This window comes from Hippocampus bargibanti, linkage group LG04, assembly GCF_051943395.1.
Source record: "Hippocampus bargibanti isolate YZ-2025 linkage group LG04, ASM5194339v1, whole genome shotgun sequence".
Taxonomy (NCBI): Eukaryota; Metazoa; Chordata; class Actinopteri; order Syngnathiformes; family Syngnathidae; genus Hippocampus; species Hippocampus bargibanti.
The window spans coordinates 18842121-18864441 of NC_142737.1; the positions used below are offsets into that span (position 1 = coordinate 18842121).

Here is a 22321-nt window from a genome sequence, read left to right on the forward strand (position 1 = left end):
ACTATTCCAATATAGTTTACGGGGAGTAGATGCAACGTGATGAATTGAATAATCAGGTTACAACAATGAAGCAAATTCGGAAGAAAATAAATTATGTCCAAATTACAATACTTATTTAAAAAAAACATAACATTATTTCAAATTGAGTGTGTAAAAATGCTCTGAACGGTTATGTGCAGTAAACAGACAAAAAACCGCGAGGACACTACACTGCACACAAATGCATTTTTTTGTTGTGATCAGCAATTAAACTCATTGATCTACAAATGTTGATCATGCACTATTCCACAGAAACCAGTGAATCACAATCAGTGGCTGTTGGATCAGAGCACAACTACCGTTAAGTATCTTAACTGTCCATCCAATCATTTTGTAATCCACTTATCCTCACACGGATCGCAGGCATTCTGGAGCCCATCCCAGGTGTCTTTGGGCAGTAGGCAGGGTACACCCTGAACTGGTTATGTTTGCAGTGGATTGGATAAAAGGTGTCCTTAAGATGTTCAATGTTTGAAGTATTTTTTGAATCACCTAATCCTGCTTTAAACGTATTTAACTTTCTCCCTGACTTGTTTTGTGACTTGATGCTTGATGTTAAAATCTGCAAAAAATACATTCGAGTTTGGGGTAAGCGGTGTTGAAAGTGAGATTGATGATGGAAACATTGTTAAGGGAATTTTGTAAATAGTTGAATGGGTGTAAATACTTATTTATGGGACTGTGGTATATTAGGGATAATAATTGATTGATTGCATGAAAATAGATTGTTGATGAATTGTACTGGATCTTGAAGCAATGGAAGTAAAAACAAATGCACAATACTTTGCTGCAGCCAGCATAGGTGCTGTTGATTCTGTCACATCTAATTTACTGTGACCACGACCATGAAGTAAGATAAGGGAAGTTGAGCTCAATGTGGGCCTCTGCAATGACACAACTGCTTTGCAGAACATTATTCAGCCAGCCATCTTTATTCTGTTCCCTTTGTCCTCACGAGGGTCACAGTTGAGCTGGAGCTGACTTTGGAAAAGAGGCGAAGGACGCTCTGAATTAAAGGTCTATCTCTCCCCCTGTCCCCCCACCGCTCCCTCTCACTCTGTCACTCCCTCCCCCTGTTCCTCCCTGCCTCCCAGATAGAATATAATAAAACACAATACATTTTGATTTATATAACGCTTTAACAACAGCTGAAGATGTAACAAAGCGCTTAACATGGATGACTATCATATACAGATAGAAAACAAATACAGTAAAATAAAATAATCAATGTCTCCTGTTAACATTTACCATAAACCAAACCATATTTGTGGAATCCCCCTCCACAACAAATATTCACAAATAAACAATTGACTGCTGAAGTACATGCAGCTTTCTCCTGCCCTAATTGCTCTTCTCACAAACAATCTTCTATTTGTTAAGTCAAGTGTGAAGGTCAAGTATCAACATTTGAAGTATCATAGGTGGATATGCTTAACTGAAAAAATATCAGCCAATCGCAACAGGGGCTACCCGAATAGAAGATGAAACAAAAGAGTAGAGAAGAACCTTGAGAATTTTTGTGAAATGGTGCCACATTGCTAATATATCTTGACTCTCAAATCAGACTACCTTCTCCATCTTCAGGTGCCTCCTCTTCATTGCCACTCGCCCCTGAGCCTTCCAACTCTTCTTCCTCTGCAGTGAATTGGGCAGTCGTCTCTTCATTTTGAAGGGTTTTACCCCTGCGGCGAGCCTTTCGCTCCTTCTCCTATGTTAACATTGAACACACAAAAATCTATTTCAAAAACACCCAATCGGTCAAAACTTTGTGATCTCAATGAGTAAATATCTGCCAGTCAAAGCTTTTTTTTTTGCTTACCGATTTCATTTTATGTTGCTGCAAAATCTCATCCAGTTTTTGCCTCTTCTTGTAGTTGAAATAGAAATTCTTACACTGTGACACCGTTTTTGATCCCACCATCTTGGCAATGGCAGACCAGTTCCTACCATACTGAAGAAGACCTGCAACAATGACCAAGTCAAGTTTAAAGTCAGGGCAACATTCTTGTCACTGAACCTTACTGCAGTTTAAAAAATATGTTAAGAATAGCCTTGTAAAAATTTGAATGCATGTTTGGTTAAGACGTGAAAGAAAAGTCTGTTAAATGATAATTAATTACCCGCAATAAATGTTTCCTAATAAGTGTCCTTTCTCAACCAAAGTGACAACTACGACCTGATTCATCAGAGACCATGGATAAGCAGAGCATTGGCAAAACCACAGAAATTATAAGGAGAGTAGAACTATGCCAGCTCAACCACTCTCTATGTCAATGACTTCACTGACTCTGAGGTCACACTGTGTTATAGTCTGACTAACTTTGATGTGACCCAGTTCCAAGTAACCCTAGTCCTTTACTCAGTCAACCACATGATTGTGCCTTTCAACTTTCAGAGTTGCCGTCCACCCGCAAGACAGGAGAAGGACTGAAAAAGCGGTCATGAAATTCATATATGACATGTGTCCAAGGAATTGTTTTAGGGAGCGGTCGCCATGTTTGTGAAAGAAAGGGCCAAAGACAGATAGTGTTGGCTTCACTGTGGTGGTTCTCCCTCACTGTGTGCTCTAAGAGGCTTAACCTACACCACCCACTCGTTTCCTGTGACAGCATGACAGGTCCTGGCAGGGTACTCTCTCTGAGAACAAGCATGAAGCCGCGAAGAAGACACTCTTTGATATTGGGGTGATTTTCATACTTAAAAAAATAAATCTCATGCAATGCACACCCAGTTACAATGCATCTTTAACATATATATCCGTCATCCAGTGATTTAAAGAGAAGTCTACTACATGCACGGTAGTGCAACACAAGAACACTTAAGTGTAAGAAAATATGACATAGTAAAAATGTCTGCAGCCTGTTGAGCTTTCAGTGGTAAAATCATGACTGAAGATATTGCGATATCAGCAAGAGGAACAGAAAAGCCGGTCTATACTGTATGTTCTCCTTCCAAAAGACAGGAAGACAACTAGTAACACTTTTAATGAAGTCAGTCATCATTTAGGTAACCTAAAATCATTCCATAAATTCAAAGTTTAAAGAAATTACTTAGACTGAAAAAAAAATATATCAATACCTAGATTAATCTTTTTATCAGAGTGTACAAATCGCATTCCCAAGTAGTTGCAGTTGACTCCAACCCTCAGAGGCAAGGGAGACACGTGGATCAAACATCGAATCAGCAGCAGCGAAACTGAAGCAGGTGGTTGCCTCACATCCAATCAAGACCCCGAAAGGCCTTAAGAACCACCCAGAGAAGGCCAATCAATAGCTGGTGTAGCCAGAACGTGGTTGTCACTGTGTCACATGCCTGCAACACCAGCCGTTTTCTTGTGGCCCTTCTGGATCACACGACCAGACTGTCTGATCTGTGGAGGCAGAGCTTGGAATTCTCTTCAGCACTGAGCTTCCAAATCCAGAGCACAGATGAAAACAGCTCAATCTCTCCACTTTTACTTCCAGCTGGCTTGATACTTGAGCTGGGGTCAGGTTGACATGCTCCAAAACAGCACATGCTCTTTGTTTCTCCCCATCTCTCTGCTATTCCGTATGCTTCGGTAATGGCAGTTTTGTTCTTCTGTTGAGGCTCTCTTCAATGGCGGTCGTCGAAGACTTCTACAGGAAAGTCGCACGATGAGGCTGCCTCTGCTCGCTCACTCTCTATTTTTTGGTCACTCTCTACTTCTCTCTCTCTCTAGTTCACTCTCTCTCTCAACTGATCTTTCCTCTATATCTCTCTTTCCCCTCCCTCTCACTGTCAGCCTATCCCTCCCCCTAACTCACTTTGCCAGCAGGCACCATCGGCCAACGCACACACAAATGCATGAGTACACACAAAATCAAGCCCTCTCGCTCTCTCTCCTGTTAATACTTTAACACACAGACAGAAACAGTCCAAGTGTAAACACAGAGAGAGGAGAGTGGTAGAGGGTTGGGGAGGGAAGGAGAACGAGAGAGAGAGAGAGAGAGAGAGAGAGAGAGAGAGAGAGAGAGAGAGAGAGAGAGAGAGAGAGAGAGAGAGAGAGAATGGAGATTGTCGAGAATAAAGAAGTGGAGGGTAAGCAAAAAGCGAAAGATGGAGGGGGGAACAGAGTTGATGTTGATACCATGAGAAAGCATAAAGGCTTTCACATTTTTACTGACTGACCTGCTTTTCATCTTGAATTTGACCTCTCCAGTCTATAATAAAACAGAGTAAGGAGGGAGGGCAAGTGGGGAGAAGGGAGCGTGTGGGGGCAGGGGTGCTCACTTGCCAAATCTTCGACACCTCTTGCCAACTTGGGCTGTTGCCATCTCCCAAACCGAACAGTGGACAGGGAGAGAAACAAAGTCCGAGCAACATTGGAAAAGAAAGATGATATGCGACTTTCAGCTCCTTTACGTGGGTTCTTGCAGTAAATGGAGCAGAGGCTTTTAAACAGGTGCCTGCCTACACTCTGACAAAGCCTTACAGATGACTGCACCTTCTTGAATGCAAGCCAAGAAATGTACACTTGCAAACACAAAACTTGGATCATGATTCAAGTGGTACAGCCTTTACAAGACATCCAACACAGTGTTTCACACAAATAGATTGAGCTAGCTGGTGGATTTAAAAAGCAGCCAACTTTTTTTCTGAACTACGGATCTTTGAGCAGGAATAAAGTCATTTTGCAATATTATCCTGAAAAGCAGGGGGGGGGGATCAAATGACCTCAGTGAGCACATTGGTATCACTGGAGAACACTGGATGGGGCTAGGGCAGACATGGGCAAAGTACGGCCCGCGGGCCACATACTTTACAACATAGGGCCAATATACATATTAGGCTTTTTAATCCGGCCCGCCGAATTTGTCCAAATTATAGTAAAAACAGTGTCTGCAACTCATGACAAAAAGTTAGAACTTGTCCAAATTATAGTAAAAACAGTGTCTGAAACTCATGACAAAAAGTTAGCGGACAACAGGGCAGACAACTCTGAAAAGTTGCCTGCCCCATTTTTCAAAACTTGAAACACAATAAGACGACTAATCACATAAAAAAAAAACATTGTCACAAAGTATAACGTTTTTTTTAATTAAGGATGTACCTACCACAAATGCTACCTTGCTTAATTTACAGCAAATGTCCATGGCTGTAGATTTTGCTGCAGTAGTCATTTGTCATCATGGTGCACAATGCAATGTTTGCATTGCTTGCTACAAGCCACTAAGCCCCTTTCATAACTCTCAAGTACACTTTACAGTCACTGTTTAATGTAAATTTACATTTGTAGCGTCACATATGTTGTTAGCTTCTTTTGAATCTTTCTTCTGGGCTGAGGTTCTGTACATCTATTTTGGAAAATGATTTGCAAATGCACGACCGTATAACGCTTGCGAAAGTCCGGAAGAAAGAAGCAGGCTTCTGATTGGCTGCCGTGCCGAGTATGCAAATTTCAACTGCAAGAAGCCTATGTCTGTGTGCTTGGCAACGGTACACGTGTACTGTTTGTGCTTGAAGGCGAGGGCGTCCGTGGCGAGTTTGTAGAGTGTGCGGTCAGGACAATCCATCCATGATTTTGCGGAATTTAACACAAGTAGGTATTATTGAGCTTGAATATTTGTTGTGTAATAATATGTTTTGAATGTTGAAAGTGATTCCATTTTTCAATAAATGTTCATTTCTTTAACTTTGCACCTTCGATTGAAACTTATTAAAAACAGATGCAATCTTGATAAATCACATATCTATTTCCATTTCCTCCTCCCAGTATATGTGAAATAGTATGTAAACGCCATATCTTGCATATTCCTTGAGACAAATTTATTAACTGATCAGGGATATTTTTCACATTTGAAAGACAGTTAATAAATTGGGTTGTAGTGTTCTTACTGTGCTATGAGGTTTGTACACACTACATTTAAAGGACAACCGGTACCATTTTTTTTTTGGTTTTCTACTGACATCAGAAAAACGTTTTATAGCATCTAAAATACCCAAAACACGCAGGCTGATATTTTTTAGTCAAATGAAAAACACCAATAAAAATGACTTCAAAATGAATCCGGAAATGGCCAGTTCTCGAAGGTCCCGCCCCCTTGTTCTTGACGTCACGCCAAGACGTCTGGCCTTGCTCGAGAATCAAAGCAATGGCTTCAGATTCGGAGAAGATGCTTTCTTGTTACTCATCCAGTTATGAATATGATTCAAATAGTTCTGAAGAGGAAAGCATAAATGTTTGCAATTGATGAAAGGAGTCCTCCCATATCAATTCGAGCCGTCAATGACAGCAATGTAGCACCCAGAAAATGCAGAAGATGGCGCCCAAGCTCCGTTGGAAATGGGCTGATTTGTCAGCTGGGAATTTGTGTCAGCGAATATCAAATAGTTGTCTTGGTGCAACACACAACGATTCACCATGGCGTTATTTATGTGTTTTCCTTCTAATTTCGCCATCAACATGGATCAACACGAAGTTTTCTGACCAAACAAAGTACCGCAAACTGCATTGTGTGTCGCTTTCTCGCTCAGGGGCGGTCCAAACGTGACGTCACATGGGGATCGTCATCTACTCGAAAACAAGACGTCATGATCCTTTGATCCTCTCCTCTTTCATCTAGAACTGCTTCATGTCATCACAAAGAGGGTACAGCAAGTCCTGAAGAATGAATGTCTCTCTGTGTCTTTGTTTTGTCATATTGTCTCTATGCTGTCATATTATTTGTTATTTAGTTTTTTTTGTTCTTTTGACTTCAAGACGGCGCCCCGAGAGTGGCTGCCTTTCCAGCAGCTCATGTATTTTGTTTTTCTACTTTCATTCCTTTCATCACTTTGCTGCTGTGAAATGTAAATTTCTCCACTGTGAGACTAATAAAGGCAAATCCAATCCAATCCAATCCAATGAATATTCAGCGGGAGTCTAAAAATGTGAACTATAGCTACATGCTGTGGAATCTTTGTCAAATATGCTCAGTCGAAGTCATTTGAAGTGATTTTACAAATTATGGACATAACTTGTCCGGAGGCGTCGGTTGTCCTTTAATGCTTTAGGTTTAGTATTTCCGGCCCAAACACTCCCTCCAAATGCTGAATTTTAGAACCCATTGCGGCCCGCGAGTCAAAAAGCTTGCCCACCCCTGGGCTAGGGGGTGAGTGGTTGTAGTTAAAGAAATTGGACATCTCCTCTCCTCTATTTAGGGAGGGTGAGCTGCTTTTCATCGGGAGAAGGTTTGTTGGAATTTCAGAAAAATGTGCAGACTAGTTCTTACGCTCTGGGTGCGATCACTGGTGCTCAATGGTTTCATAAGCACCTGATAGAAGCCCTGCATCTACTGAACTGCCAGGCTAATCCTTTGGGATGGAACACCCCGCTAATCCCACTGCAGGAGAATGGAATTGAAGACATTAAGTAGGATTACTCGACAGTCCTGTGTTCAAGACAGGCAGTGCCAGATATTGAAAAATAACCCTTAAGAGGCAAATTATGTAAAAATAAACAACCCGATTGCTTAGACACCTGTAGCCAAGACGGCTTTGTGGTCATATTTGACAGGAGATAATGGCAAGATTTTTACTATCATTAAAAGATGTATTTAATTTCTTGGAAAGAAAATTTGAAATCACACAAAGCCACACATCTGGCCGATATCATCATTATACATTATATACACAGATTACCCATTTAAAAATTTATGTTTAGATTAAAATACTGGTACTATTACTGATCTATGGGGAATCTATTTCTAACAATGTAAAATTAGAAAGCATTTTAAGGAGGCTCATGCACTTTGCACAAGACGCACAATCGCGCATGGCACAAGGGAAGACAGTGAGCATAGTATCAGAGACCTCTGTGAATGAGCCATGGGCTGCTAGGTAATCTTCTGTCACAGATAATAAAGGCAGGTTAATGACTGCAGCAATTCTGCAAAGGTTAGCCAGCCTTTACAGCCACCATGATAAGACAGGCTGCCTTGACCCAGAGAAAGGAAATTGCTCGAAAGAGTGGCAGTCACAGTCCACACTTGACACACACAACCACAACTTCGAAGCATGAGGCAATTGCTGCCTCACATAAAAAAGTGGGGGGGACACACCCACATCATTTGTCTGGTTTGCTTTTAAAGCTATGCGTGGCATCTCGACAATGAACATGATTGTTGCAAACCAAGTCACGTTGAAAAGAAAGGTTTGTTTTGTGTTACCTTTTTTGGCAGTTTCCATCTCTTCTTCGGTCCAGCGGGAACTCTCATTCATCTCTAGATTGGCTGTCACGCATGCATGCATACACACACACGCGCGCACGCACGCGCGCGCGCACACACACACACACACACACACACACACACACACACACACACACACAAGTAAGAAGAAGTAGGGGGAGTGGGCAGTTGCAAGTGACAAAGTCAGTTAGGGAGTGACTGACAAGAGGAAAGGAAAGAAAAAAACATTTCAGAAGAAAAAAAACAATATGTGGGGGCAGGGGTTTTTTGCTGCTTGCTAAAAAGGCACTGTTGCCTAGGTCTCAAGATACTGTTTGTTTTAGATGCAGGAAGGAGGAATTCGAAGGGTAGAACTCAGTTAATGATTACAGACAACAGCTGCCTTTTCCCCTCTGTGTGCAGGTTAGTAGCCAGAGTAGCCCTGGGCCTTCCCAACACATGAAAAGTTGCATCTTGTATATTGAAGTCCTCCATATGAATCTTTGAAGGACAAAACAGCCAGCCAAAACTGCTCTGAGCACGAGGAAAATAAAAATGGGAGGTTGTTCGAAGTCCCTGTGACTTAAAGGACAACCGACGTCTCCGGACAAGTTGTGTCCATAATTTGTAAAATGGCTTCAAATGACTTCTACTGGGCGTATTTTAACAAGATTCCACCGCATATAGCTCTATTTTATGTTTTAATACTCGCGCTGAACATTCAGGAAGTCTTGTTTTTGAGTTGGTGACGAGTCCTCACGTGACGTCAGAAAAGGACCGCCTCCTGACCGTAAAAAAGACGCATTGTAGCGTCTTTCCATCATGTCAATGTATTTTGCTGTACTGTTTTTTTAAAACCCTTGTGTTACACCCAAAAGCCACCAGCAGAGGGAGTCCAAGCTCCATGCAAGGAATGTATCAGCCTGTGGAAACGAGCTGATTCATTCCTCACAGGAGCTGGTCACCATTTTTCTGCCTCTTTTGTGGGACGTTACATTGCAGTCCAGATGCCTCAAAATGACATGGAAGGACTTCTTTAATCGATGGCAAACATGTATGCTTTCCTCTTCAGAACTATTTGAATCATATTCATAACTGGATGTGTAACAAGAAAGCATATTATCCGAATCTGAAGCCATTGTTTTTATTCTCCAGCAATGCAAGACGTCTTGGCGTGACGTCACGAACTGGGGGCGGGAGCTTCTGAAAATGCCCAATTCGCAGCTCAATTTTTTGCAGATTTTGGACACTTTAAGTCATTTTTATTGGTGTTTGGCATTTGACTAAAAATATCATATGCATGTTTTGGGTATTTTAGATGCTATAAAACGTTTTTCTGATGTCAGTTAAAAAACAAAAAAGTGACGTCGGTTGCCCTTTAACTCACTGGGGAATTCCACAAGCCTAAACTTAGAGAGAGCAATTGCATCGTGCAAAATATACTACACAAATAAGAGCTGATAGGTTTAAAAATGTATCACCGATGGCAGTATTGATGCGGTGAGTACAACCAACTGACAATGTTAGTACTGGCCGAAGTGGCACTTAAATAACTGTTGAGTGGAAAGAGGACTAAAGGGCCAGCAGTGCACTCTGGTGGTATGGGACATTAAATACAATACAATACATATTGATTTATATAGCGCTTTAAGAACAGCTTAAGCTGTAACAAAGCGCTTAAAATGGACAACTATCCCATAAATAAAATAAAGCAGTCACAAAGATAGTAGAAAGCACCAGGGAGTAAAGCCAAGATCAAGTCGGACTCATCCTGAGTCGAATGCCAAGATCATTTTTTGGAGCACAACTGAGCCGCTGAAAAGATTTCTGTCATCGTGTTCAATGCCTGCCACTGAACATTTAGTTGAATCAAGTTCTCAGTGGCTCAATTGACGACTGTACATTAATTTATTGAAGTTGACCAGTTTGCATTAATTGTTGTCCATGGGGGGTCTTAAGCTGTGAATTTCCAGTTTAAAGTTCAAAGGTGAGCCTGATTTGAGACTGATTTGATGTTCAACCATTAAGACTGACCGAGCTCATTGTTGACAGGTGGTGTGGTCGTCTCCTCCACCTCACTGGTCATTGAGCGGGTGATGCGGCCCTTGCGCCGCCCCTGGCTGTTAGCTGTTCGTCGACCCTTGACAGCCACGGCAGGCTCTTTGTCCTCTGCATCTTCCCCAGAAGTTTCATCTCTGAAATTCAGAAATCACATCACGTTTTCAAGCAATATTTATAAACACATTTTCATCCAGTATGTAAAATAGGAAAAAGAAACTACTACGCTTATTCCCTCTGAGGAAAACCAGTTTTTAGGTTCAGGGGGCAATGACCTTTTCACACAAAAGCCGTGTCAGTCTGGGCAATTTTTTACCTCCCTAATATTGAAAACCTTCTTTCAAAAGTTGCATTTTGTGATTGTGGTTCACTCAATGAATATTTAATTTAGTTTGAGGATGGGAAACAATTTATGTAACACAAACATTTCTACTGAATTTGAATTCAGTGGAACCCAGCATAGCAAAACATAAATGAGTGGTATTTGACATCTGTATTGTTTTAGTGGCTGTTTCTTTCAGAAATCGAGCATTTGGTCACACTACAGGGTGTCCCTCCACCTTTTAGGTACCTTTTGGGCATCACTCCAGGCAAAATGCAAATTACCGTACTCACTACCCAAAGATGCACTTAAAAGTCTTAAAATTTCTCCAACATGAACCAAGCCACGTAATACTGTGGGTCAACTTTTTTATGCACCAAGTTCCAAAATCTGCAAAAGCAGTTATGTGATATTGATGAGGGGTCCTCTTGGTGGACTGATGTTGTGCTGACACGCTGTTAATTGGATTGGATTTACCTTTATTAGTCTTGCAGTGGAGAAATTTACATTTCATAGAAGACACTGCTTGACTCTAACAGCTCACACTTTTCTTTATATGTTTGAGATAAATCAGTCCTTCAACATCTTTGTCCGAGTGAATAGCGGTCACCACTGCCTCTTTTACATAGATGTAGCTGACAAACTAGCCACGTGTTTTTGGCAGCCACGACATTTCCTGATACCCTGCCTCCTCCTGATTGTACACCTGTTTCCGTAATGACGGAGGGAGCAGAGTCGGGGCGGGCCTTTGTACCGAATACAGTATATGAATGAAGACAATGTATCTACTGGTTGTGCCTAAATGAATAAATACGCTGATGTCCTCTTAGTCTGCATTGAAATTGTAATCCTGAGACACAATAACCTTTTTAAATTAATGTTTTGATTCTTGTTTTTTTTTTGTCTCCTAACTGCGTAACGAGTATATTTATTCCGTTACTCACCAAGCCTGCTTTTACAGTATACTCACTCGGCAGGTTGACACAGAAAGCAAGGCATGGAAGCAACATGATCTGTTGCTTCCAATTGTGAACGTAGTGCTGTGTTTGATGAATAAGTGGTTGATCTTACTTAATTCCATCTTCCTTGTCTTCAGCCTCTGGTTTATCCTCCTCCCTCTCTCCTTCCTTGTCTTTCTCCTCCTTTTCTTTGTCTTCTTGGCTGTTTCGATTGACTTGTTGCTGTTGCTGTTGTTGTTGTTGTTGCTGCTGTTGTTGTTGCTGCTGCTGCTGTTGCTGGCCATGCTACATATTATGGAACAGGGACATGAAGGCATCCTATTACAAACATTGACCCGCATGATCTACTGTTGTCAATTAACAAGAATGAACACCAGAGTTGTCATTTTAAGCCTCTACGTACGAATTTGTCATTAATGAAATGGCAATTGCTCTTCTGAGCTAAGGAATTTGCAAGAATCACTCATCAATACCCTTATTTTCATGTTTCTAAACAATTTCAATTAACATTTTTTTCCCCTGTTGTCTTTTTCCTCCTCCAATACAATTTTTCCTGTTGAGATACTTTGAAACTGGCCTGCTAGAAAACAAAAAAAGAGTTAAAATATACTGTTTTGAACAGAAACAAATGGCAAACAGATCGATTAAACCAGGGGTCGGGAACCTTTTTGACTAAGAGAGCGATAAAAGTAAAATATTTAGAAATGTTTTTCAGCGAGAGCCACACGCACGCGCGCGCGCACATACAAACGCTCGCGTGCAGCTACTTTTCAACAAAATATCAGAATGTATTATTTAAAATAACTTTGTGATAGTACTCACCGTTAACATGGATGGTTTTCCGTTCCTCGTGTTTGGTAAAAATCCAGGAAAACGATCGGAATGAAATTCAATTTGCCGGTCCAGAGGCGAAGTTACTGCTAGCTAGCCTGAACACGGCTCATAAGCTTCCACACTTGCTATTTGCAATCTACTTCTCGCAGAAGTATGTCGATGCTAACGTTAACATGGGGCTTGTTAAAATGTCACTGACATTCGACTGTTTCATCGATGGTATTGTTTCATTGCAAATTAGAATCAGAACATTTTCTCTCCTCTAATGCTCCAGTGCATTCACGCTGAAGTGCACAAGTTGGGCTCATTTAAAGGGGTGTTTGTGGCGGGCACTAGGACCAGGCATCTCACCCAGCAGGTGCAGAGGAGGGGGCGGTTCATGTTACATATATTATACTGCTTTTGCTGTTCAGTTCAGATCCACTTGTTATCCGTTGGAATAAACACGTCTCCACATTTAGTCGTGTGTGCTCATTCCTCAACGGCTACACTGGTGACCCCGACGATGGAAATGTTCATGGCAACGGACGAAGATGTATCTTCTACGGCCATGTCGCCACGACCGGCGCCCAAACTCGCAGCTGCCGCCTATGCCGCGAAGTTGCCCGAGTTCTGGCACAGCGACCCGGCTTCGTGGTTCCAGCATGTGGAAGCACTTTTCCACCTACGAGGCGTCACGACAGATGACCCAAAATATTACATGGTCATGGCGTCCCTCGACCAACCGACAACGCATCGCATGATGCAACTTCTGCGCGCGCCTCCACGATGCGGGAAGTACGACGCGCTCAAACAACTGCTGCTCCGGCGGTTCACGCTATCGGCCTCCGAGAGAGCAGACAGACTTCTTTCGCTTCCCGGACTCAGCGACGGAACAGCAGTGGATCTAATGGACAAAATGCTGTCGCTGTTAAATTCGGATGATGGCGGATTCCTTTTCCCCCACATTTTCCTTCGCCAGCTACCACCCGAAGTGCGCGCCGTGCTCGCTAACTCGACGTGCCTAGCCACCGGCGACTATCGTGGCTTGGCGGAAGAAGCAGATCGAGCGCTTCTGGCGATACGGCGGTTAGCCGTGCAAATCGATCCGACCGTCGTGGCCGCAGTGGGATCGCAGAAGCGGCGCGGGAAAGCCACCTGCTATTTCCATCAGCGGTTTGGCGCCAAGGCTCGACGCTGCGCACCTCCCTGCTCCTACGAGACGACGGGAATCTTCAACGCCCGACACCCAGTAGCAGCCGTGGGCGCCAGCAACGAAAGCGAGCTGCTTTTCGTCACGGACTCCTCGTCAGGAAGACGTTTCCTTGTGGACAGCGGGGCACAAGTAAGCCTGCTGACGCCCACCGCTGCGGACAAGATGGCAGGTGGATGCGGGCCTGCCTTGTGCGCAGCTAACGGCTCGCCCATCGCTAACTTCGGTTCCAGCTCGGTGACTGTGCGTTTCCACGGACGGGAATTCAAGTGGAACTTTATTGTTGCCGCGACCACAGTTCCCATAATTGGCGCCGATTTTTTATGTGCTCAAGGACTTCTTGTGGACATTGCCAACCGTCGTTTGATTGACGCCATCTCTTTCGCCACTTTTCCGTGTGAGGCCGGAGGGCTCGGGGCGTTAACGCATGCAAATTATTTAACATCGGGTAACGTTTATGAATGCCAGCTGACCGATTATCCGTCGTTAACCACACCCGCCTTTTCCAATGCCGATACTAAACACGGGGTAGAGCATTTCATTCCCACGGTTGGCCCGCCAGTTTTTGCCCGCGCTCGTCGCCTCGACGCGGCAAAATTGGCAATGGCGAAAGGGGAGTTCGCGACGATGGAGCGCTTGGGCATCGTGAGGCGTTCCAACAGCCCGTGGGCCTCACCATTGCACATGGTCCCCAAAAGTGACGGTTCTTGGCGGCCGTGCGGTGATTTTCGTCGGCTTAATAATGTAACCACACATGACCGTTACCCAATTCCGCACATCCAGGACTTTTCCGCACGTTTGGCCGGAGCCGTGATCTTTTCCAAAGTTGACCTCGTTCGCGGTTATCACCAGGTTCCGGTACGGGCAGAAGATGTGCCAAAAACTGCAGTAATAACCCCTTTTGGCCTTTTTGAATTCCTCCGTATGCCTTTTGGCCTGAAGGGGGCGGCACAGACCTTTCAGAGACTGATGGACTCAGTCTTGCGAGGTCTTGATTTTGTATTTGTCTATCTAGACGACATCCTTGTGGCCAGCCCTTCACCGGAGGAACACCTGTCGCACTTAACCGAAGTTTTCAAGCGCCTTGATTCGCACGGCCTTATAGTTAACCCTGTTAAGTGCCAATTTGGTCTGTCCAAGATCGATTTCTTGGGGCATCGCATTTCTCCACAGGGCGCCATCCCCTTACCCGCCAAAGTGCAAGCAGTGGTGGATTTCCCCCGCCCGGCCACAGTTAAGGCTCTGCAGGAGTTTTTGGGCATGATCAATTTTTACAACCTGTTTCTTCCTCACGCAGCCGACCTCCTACAACCCCTCTACGGCGCCTTGAGAAAAAAGAAGGCTAACGACCCCGTCGAGTGGGCACCGCAACGAGCACAATCCTTCCAACGGGCCAAGGAAGCTCTTGCGGATGCAACTCTTCTGGTCCACCCAATCTCAACCGCACAGGTGGCTTTGACTACCGACACGTCTGATGTTGCCGTAGGGGCGGTGGTTGAGCAGCTTGTGGAGAACGAATGGCAGCCCCTTGCATTTTTCAGTCGGAAGCTGCAAGATAACGAACGCAAGTACAGTGTTTTCGACAGAGAGTTGTTAGCACTCTATCTTGCAACGCGCCATTTTCGTTTCCTCCTCGAGGGGCGCCGGTTTACCGCATATGTGGATCACAAACCACTCACATTCGCCATGTCAAAGGTGACTGAACCGTGGTCGGCCCGACAGCAACGGCATTTGGCGGACATTTCTGAATTCACAACAGACATTCAGCACGTGGCCGGCAAATGTAACCCTGTGGCCGATTGCTTGTCACGCGCGATTGTGTGTCCAGTCCAGCTCGGGGTAGATTTTTCAGAGATGGCCACCGCCCAATCTGAGGATCCGGACATCCACGAACTCAAGGCAGCAGGCACAGCCCTGAAACTTGAGAAGGTGGCAGTGTGTGAAGGGGGTCCCGCTCTCCTCTGCGATGTGTCTACGGGTCGCACTCGTCCCGTGGTTCCGCAGGAGTGGCGTCGGCGAATTTTTGATTCTATTCATTCCCTCTCACACCCTGGCGTCCGGGCGTCAGTCAAACTACTTGGGGCCAAGTTTGTCTGGCCTGGGTTACGAAAGGACGTCAGGAAGTGGGCAGCTGCATGCGTGGCATGTCAGCGCGCCAAAGTCCACAGGCACACCCGAGCAAACCTGGAAACTTTTCCAATTCCGGACAGGAGATTTGACCACGTCCATGTGGATCTGGTCGGGCCCCTCCCTCCTTCGCAGGGTTGCACACATCTCCTCACCATGGTCGATCGAACCACTCGGTGGCCGGAAGCAGTCCCCCTGTCCTCCATGACCTCGGCAGATATTGCCCGCGCATTTCTGTCGTCCTGGGTCGCACGTTTCGGCACGCCATCCGATATCACTTCGGACAGAGGCCCCCAGTTTGTGTCCGAGCTCTGGTCGGCCATGGCGCAGTCCTTGGGTGTGCAGGTACACAGCACTATGGCCTACCACCCGCAGGCTAACGGGATGTGCGAACGCTTCCACCGGTCACTGAAAGCCGCGCTACGGGCCGCGCTGTCGGACGGTAACTTGGTCGACCAGCTTCCGTGGGTCCTGCTCGGGTTACGTTCGGCCCCTAAAGAAGACCTTAACGCCGCCCCCGCAGAGTTAGTGCTCGGTCAACCACTCCGCGTTCCTGGTGAATTTCTGCCTGAAGCTTCGGGTGCACCTTCATTCCCCCTTTTGCCAGCAGAGCCCCTGACTCCAGCACCAATTCACCACTGCGTCCCCAAAATATTTGTTCCGTCTGCTCTTAGGTCAGCCCGTTTCGTCTTTGTGCGTCACGATGCCCACCGCTCTCCCCTCCGACCGCCGTACGACGGCCCGTTTAGAGTGCTCGAACACGGTGAAAAGAGTTTTGTGCTCGATATGGGTGGGCGGAGGGAGGGCATTTCAATAGACAGGCTCAAACCGGCTCATTTAGTTGCAGGCGAGGACGTTTCGCCTGCCCAGGCCCCACGTCGCGGACGCCCTCCGAAACCTCCAGCCTCACCGCGGCATGCCAGGGTTGAGTGTCGTTCCCCCACTGAGGTCCAGCCCGAATCACCTTCACCACCGAAAGACGGACTGCATAGTCGTTGGGGCAGGCTGGTTAAGCCCTCTGCAAAATTTTCACCTTGATCTTCCTTCTGGGTGTTCTGGGGGGGGCTGTGTGGCGGGCACTAGGACCAGGCATCTCACCCAGCAGGGGCAGAGGAGGGGGCGGTTCATGTTACATATATTACACTGCTTTTGCTGTTCAGTTCAGATCCACTTGTTAGCCGTTGGAATAAACACGTCTCCACATTTAGTCGTGTGTGCTCATTCCTCAACGGCTACACGTTTACCTATTTCAACATGACGGCCACTGTCATCCAATCAACATGGCGCTTTCGGCCATTCTAGGTCAGTGTCATCCAATCAAAATTGCGCTTTCCGCCAACTGCAGCCCCAACGGGAAATGAACGGCGAAAAAAAAAAAAAAAAACACAATATGTATTTAGTTTTATCGGCGAGCCATATGCAATCATCAAAAGAGCCATATATGGCTCGCGAGCCATAGGTTCCCGACCCCTGGATTAAACAACACTGCTCCCGTCTTGTTTATATAACACAAAGTAATCTGCTTTCACAGAATTTCACGCAACTAAAAAGAATACCTGCAAAGTCAAAACAAAACAGGATACGAAAGTTGTGAAACCGCAGAATAAACTGTTCTGCTGTATAACTTGGTTTTTGAGCCAACAGTACCACTTCCTCAAAGGTGCCATGGCTGTCTGGGCTTTAGGGTGAGAGTTCAGATGAGTACACACATGCAGGCTGACAACTCTTTTTGCACAAATGACACAAACTGCTAATAGTGTATTTGACATTGCTGCCTTCGGCCTAAGCAACACATTCATTTTATGATGATCTCAATACAGTATCTTCAATGTGTGAACCAATTTGATGAGGGTGTCAACAGTGTTGTATCCATATCAAGAGGACCAGAATTTGAGCATGCACCCCCATCCATTCACAGAGAAGCTATGACTATGTTTTTAATAAAAGGCAAAGACATTCGAGAAACGATTGATTATCAACTGTGACATAACACCTCACTTCCATCTACAAGTGTGCAATGCCTCTATTCATTCATTAACTTGAATGAACAGAATATCCACATCGTTTTACTTATTGCATAATGTGTATTAATTATAGTAAATCATCAGCAACAGCTCTTCTAAATGCCAGACGTGTCACGGGGTCCCTTAATATTATCGTGTTTGGAAGTCAAAGGCAATAACATATTGACATATCTTGTATATTTTATGTATGACCGTTTATGTATTGATACCAGACACACTGACAGCTGTGATAAATGGTTCTCATTAACGGACACTTTGTGTCGCCCTCAAATTAAGCACATTTGAACAAGTTCTGCTCTGCTCAAAGTTTCCTCATAAAATGTTATGTTTAAAAAGAAAGCAGGATGATTGCATCATTCATAAGGAAAGTATCGGAGAGGTGAGCATAGCCTATTCCTGTTTGACTTGTTTCATCAAGAGGTTCCGGCATTTTGCCTAGTACATAACTGCTACTGCCTCCGGAACTGTAATAAACTAAAAGTAATATTATCATTGAGAGAGCATGTGTTATTTAAAGACACCAGAGGACATGATTAGCTGCTTTAAATCTTGAAAGCCGACAATACCTGACTTCTTCCTCGCCGTCTGTAGTTTCTCCGTACTATGTTCTTATAGTTCTCATTCTTTTTGGTCAAGTAATAAAAGAGCACGCATTCTGCCACCGTCTGAAAAATGAATGCAAAAAGAAATATGATTTTCCTGGAAATGTTACATGTGGAGAAGACTGCACTACAGAGGCCAACATGAAACCCCTACCTTTCTTTCCAGAAAAGATGCAATCAGACCAAAGTTTTTCGGGTGCTGGATGAATCTGTGGAAGCAGAGCACGGGAAAAAATAGGTCTAACCGGAAGATATTTCGAATATCACTTACAAAAAGGACTAAGCCGAGAAACGTATGAGAATATCTCCAAAAAAATGACTGAATGCGAGATATGTTTCAGAAAGAGAGTACAATGGGCATTCAATGCAATCAGACTACTTTTAATCTTAAAATTAAGAAAAACATTCAGTCCCTATAATTTGTTCTTGCGAAGTGGAGTGCTTAGACCACAAATTTCATTTCCGTATTTTGCTGTGTTTAAGGCGCACCGGAGTAAAAGGCGCACCGGAGTAAAAGGCGCACCTTCAATGGATGTAAGTTTTCGAAATATATATATGAATATATAAAAGTTTTCCAAATATAAGGCACACCACATTATAAGGCACTACTGTAAAGGCTGGGGTTATGCACACCTTCCTCCACTGGGGGAAATGGAGTCGGTGGCTGCTGACAGTAGTTGGATTGGATTGGATTGGATTGGATATGCCTTTATTAGTCTCACAGTGGAGAAATTTACATTTCACAGCAGCAAAGTGATGAAAGTTGCGAGACCTGTTGTGGCCCGATAGTCACATATAAGGCGCACCTGCGTATAAGGCGCAGGGTCTTCTTTGGAAGAAAAAAAAGACTTTTGGGTGCGGAAAAATACAATATATCCAACCATCCATAGATTGATAAATATATATACACTATAGAGCAATAGCTCTGTTGCATGTTTTATGAGACATTCAGACAGTGTTATTATGTGGTTGTGCTTCAAATGTCATCAATTATTTATCACAAAAAGGGGAAGATTCACTTCCTCCCCTTCAACTATCCGCCCCTTTATCATCTACATGATAAACATTGTGTTCATTTTGTTTAATCTTGTTAACAATTGGCATCTCTCACAGGTATTGGTTTGATGGTAAGTCCCTCAGGGACAATGTTCTGCATCATTGCGCAAGACACTCAAAACCTTTTTTGCCCCTGATACAATGGCTGGCAGTTAACACCAACCTCCATAATCAGTTGACGAGTGTGAATGCGATGCGATCCAATGCTGTCAAGCATTCCACATAAATATGCAAATGCATGCCATTTACCACCCCAACTTTACTGAAGATTTGACCTTACTTCTCTCTGAAAGTGTCTTTCTCTTGCTCGCTCCACATGTTCATGACCTGACGGTCCTTGTACACCTTCATGGGGTCATCCATCAATCCATTCATGTTGATGAACTTGATACGTTGCTGCTCAGCATCAAACAGCATTGGTGGGATAACTGCTAGCTGTCGCATTTGCTTCTCTGTGTTCTGATGTTTACACGGACACATGCACGCACACACACACGCACACACACACGCACACACACACGCACACATTAACATTCAGGAATAAGTCAGATCGTTTTCAAAAGGGAAGGGAACTAAGACTGCATATGGTTGTCATGAACCAGAAGTACGATTATGGCTGCTTTAAAGCACTACAGAGGCAGGAGAGGAAGTTAAACTTCCTCAGAATTTCAGCTTTTGGAGACATTGCACATCAAAAGTGAACTCCACACACATTTACCCCTGACTCGAGTTACTAGAGAGTCAGACTAGAGTCTAGTAGCTATAAAAGTGAAGGGGAAAAATGGTTCTACACCTGCAGGCATGGCGATTAAACGTCCATCTAAACACCTAAACAGAGATGAAAGTGGACTTTGCTGAAAATTCTTGGGCGGGGGGTTGTTTGGTTGGTTAAAACCAAAAGAGGTGCGCGTGCATACAAGTTCGCGTTGAGGCATCCACAACAGACGGCAGCGGACTATTAAGAGCTGAGGGGTGTTTTGCGCTCGAGGGGTGTTGCTACAAGCAAAACTACGAAATCAAACGTGTTCGTTCAATGTTGCCGACTAATACCCGGATTAATTTTAGGCAATTTTCACTTTATTCCTGAAAATGTGAAGAATTCAGAATTTCGGCAAAATTAGTGGATTTTCATCTCTGAGTAACGCACTGATATTACCCAAGTAGTACAGATTTCTGAATGAACAAATTGGAGTAATATGGGATGAAAACAGATAGAGGGTGCATGTATTTACTATATTTATGAAAAAAAAATCATTTTCAGTACAGGTAACATCCCAGTTACGACCGGGTTCCGTTCCGACAAAACGGTCGTAAGTCAAATGGTTGTAAATCGAAAAGCATTCAAAATGGCTGATGCGATGATCACGTGATCATAACAAATTAAGACGTGCTGGCATCTCCTATATGACAGGATAGTATACGATGTCAATCTGTCTTTTTTAAGCAACGTTTTCTATTGAATACTATTATATACCAAAATGTTGCCAGTTCATTTCTAAATCTTATAACCTTTAGTGTCATTTTAATCGTTTTATATTTCGCATTATCGATCTTTATCACTCTGTCGGCGCACACGCATTCTGCTGACCCAAATACGCACGGCCTCCCACGAATGCAAGCTGTCCAAAAATCACTCTCCCTGCTACGAAGAAGCCACAAGAGGTCACCTGTCTCAAATAGGCGGCGGTGCCGACCGTGAGACCGACGAGGCGTTTGCGTCGCGGCGATCGCAGCCGCTGCCCCTCGGCGTAAGTGTAAACACATCATGTTTGGATTGACAGCTGGGGGTGGGGCCACGCCTCCCCACTTGCAACAATTTCCTTCTTCAGGGCAGCGGGTACGAAAACGGGACGGTGTAAAATTGTATTTGTACTTTGTATTACCCAGGACTTTCTATATCTTCATCCGAGCACCCCCCACACACATCCCGTAATCCTTTCGGGATCGTTCCGTTTCTGCACCACCGTGTGCGAGTTGCTTCTGGCCATTGTCGAGTTTCCCATTGCTCCCCCACATTCGTTGTTTCTGGTATTCTTTATTTTTGATTATTCCCTGGTCCTCTTTTTTGGACCATCGCTTTGTGTTGTAGCTTAATAAATCATCCTGCACAGACCTCTGTCTCTGTCGTGTTGCTGGCTGTAGCGGTGGCAACCGTAGAATTAAAAAAAAAGGTCTGCCGGTCGTGGTCGTAAGTACGGGTGGTCGTAACTTGCGCCGGTCGTAAATCGGATGTTACCTGTATTTAATTTTTTTTCTGCCTTTCCAGGTGATTCTGCGTCCGAGTGCTCCCTACTGATGACTCTCCATTGCTTCTTGGATTCTCAAATAGTGACTATAGTGTAAGGCGAAGGACACAATGTTTGACAGAAAAGATTACCTCATGCTCTGATATTCCGTCTATTATCTCAGAGACTTCATGTTCGCTGCGAGCTGCAGAAGAGCTCAATCCACCGCCTCGCTGCCCAACGCGGCTACAAAATCAAAAAAGGCAAAATATCTTCCACTGTTGGAGTTCTTAGAGTAATAATTGTGCATAATCAATATCAAGAAAATAAATTACTTGTAGTCACCGGGATTGAAAATGTGAAGCTCACCTCTGAATTCTTTCCTGCATCTCTCTCTGTTTACGAATCTCTGGGAACTGTTTCTCATAGTACTCCCGCACCTTGCTTTCCTTCGCTCGGCGCCGAGGATTGTTTTCAATGCGCTCAACCTTCTTCTCCCAGGCTTCCATCAATTGGTCGTAACGCTGGCAGAATTTTTGCTCCTGTGGTACCACACAAAAAGGCAGGCATTTTATTTTTGACTTACCAAATCGATTCTCGTATAACATTGTTATGTGCTGTATGTATTTTGTGTTTCATACAACAACCATAATTGAAGGAGAAAGATAGAGTAAAAAGAACTACAAGCCCGTGGCTCCAAAGAGGAGTTCTCTCA

At 44.2% G+C, this 22321-nt stretch overlaps 1 protein-coding gene across 2 annotated transcripts in view; it reads right to left on the reverse strand.

Moving 5' to 3' along the window:
- The window catches only part of ncor2 (nuclear receptor corepressor 2), a 109439-nt gene that overhangs the window by 22729 nt on the left and 64389 nt on the right, over window positions 1-22321 (reverse strand). For both annotated transcript variants that reach the window (XM_088994563.1, XM_088994562.1), the window contains 10 exons: window positions 21976-22148; window positions 21759-21852; window positions 19662-19840; window positions 18480-18534; window positions 18290-18388; window positions 11659-11831; window positions 10242-10402; window positions 8208-8270; window positions 1859-2001; window positions 1609-1747 (listed from right to left, as the gene is read on the reverse strand). In XM_088994563.1, coding sequence (XP_088850689.1) covers window positions 1609-1747; window positions 1859-2001; window positions 8208-8270; window positions 10242-10402; window positions 11659-11831; window positions 18290-18388; window positions 18480-18534; window positions 19662-19840; window positions 21759-21852; window positions 21976-22148 — 1279 coding nt within the window. The remainder of the gene's footprint in view (window positions 1-1608; window positions 1748-1858; window positions 2002-8207; window positions 8271-10241; window positions 10403-11658; window positions 11832-18289; window positions 18389-18479; window positions 18535-19661; window positions 19841-21758; window positions 21853-21975; window positions 22149-22321) is intronic.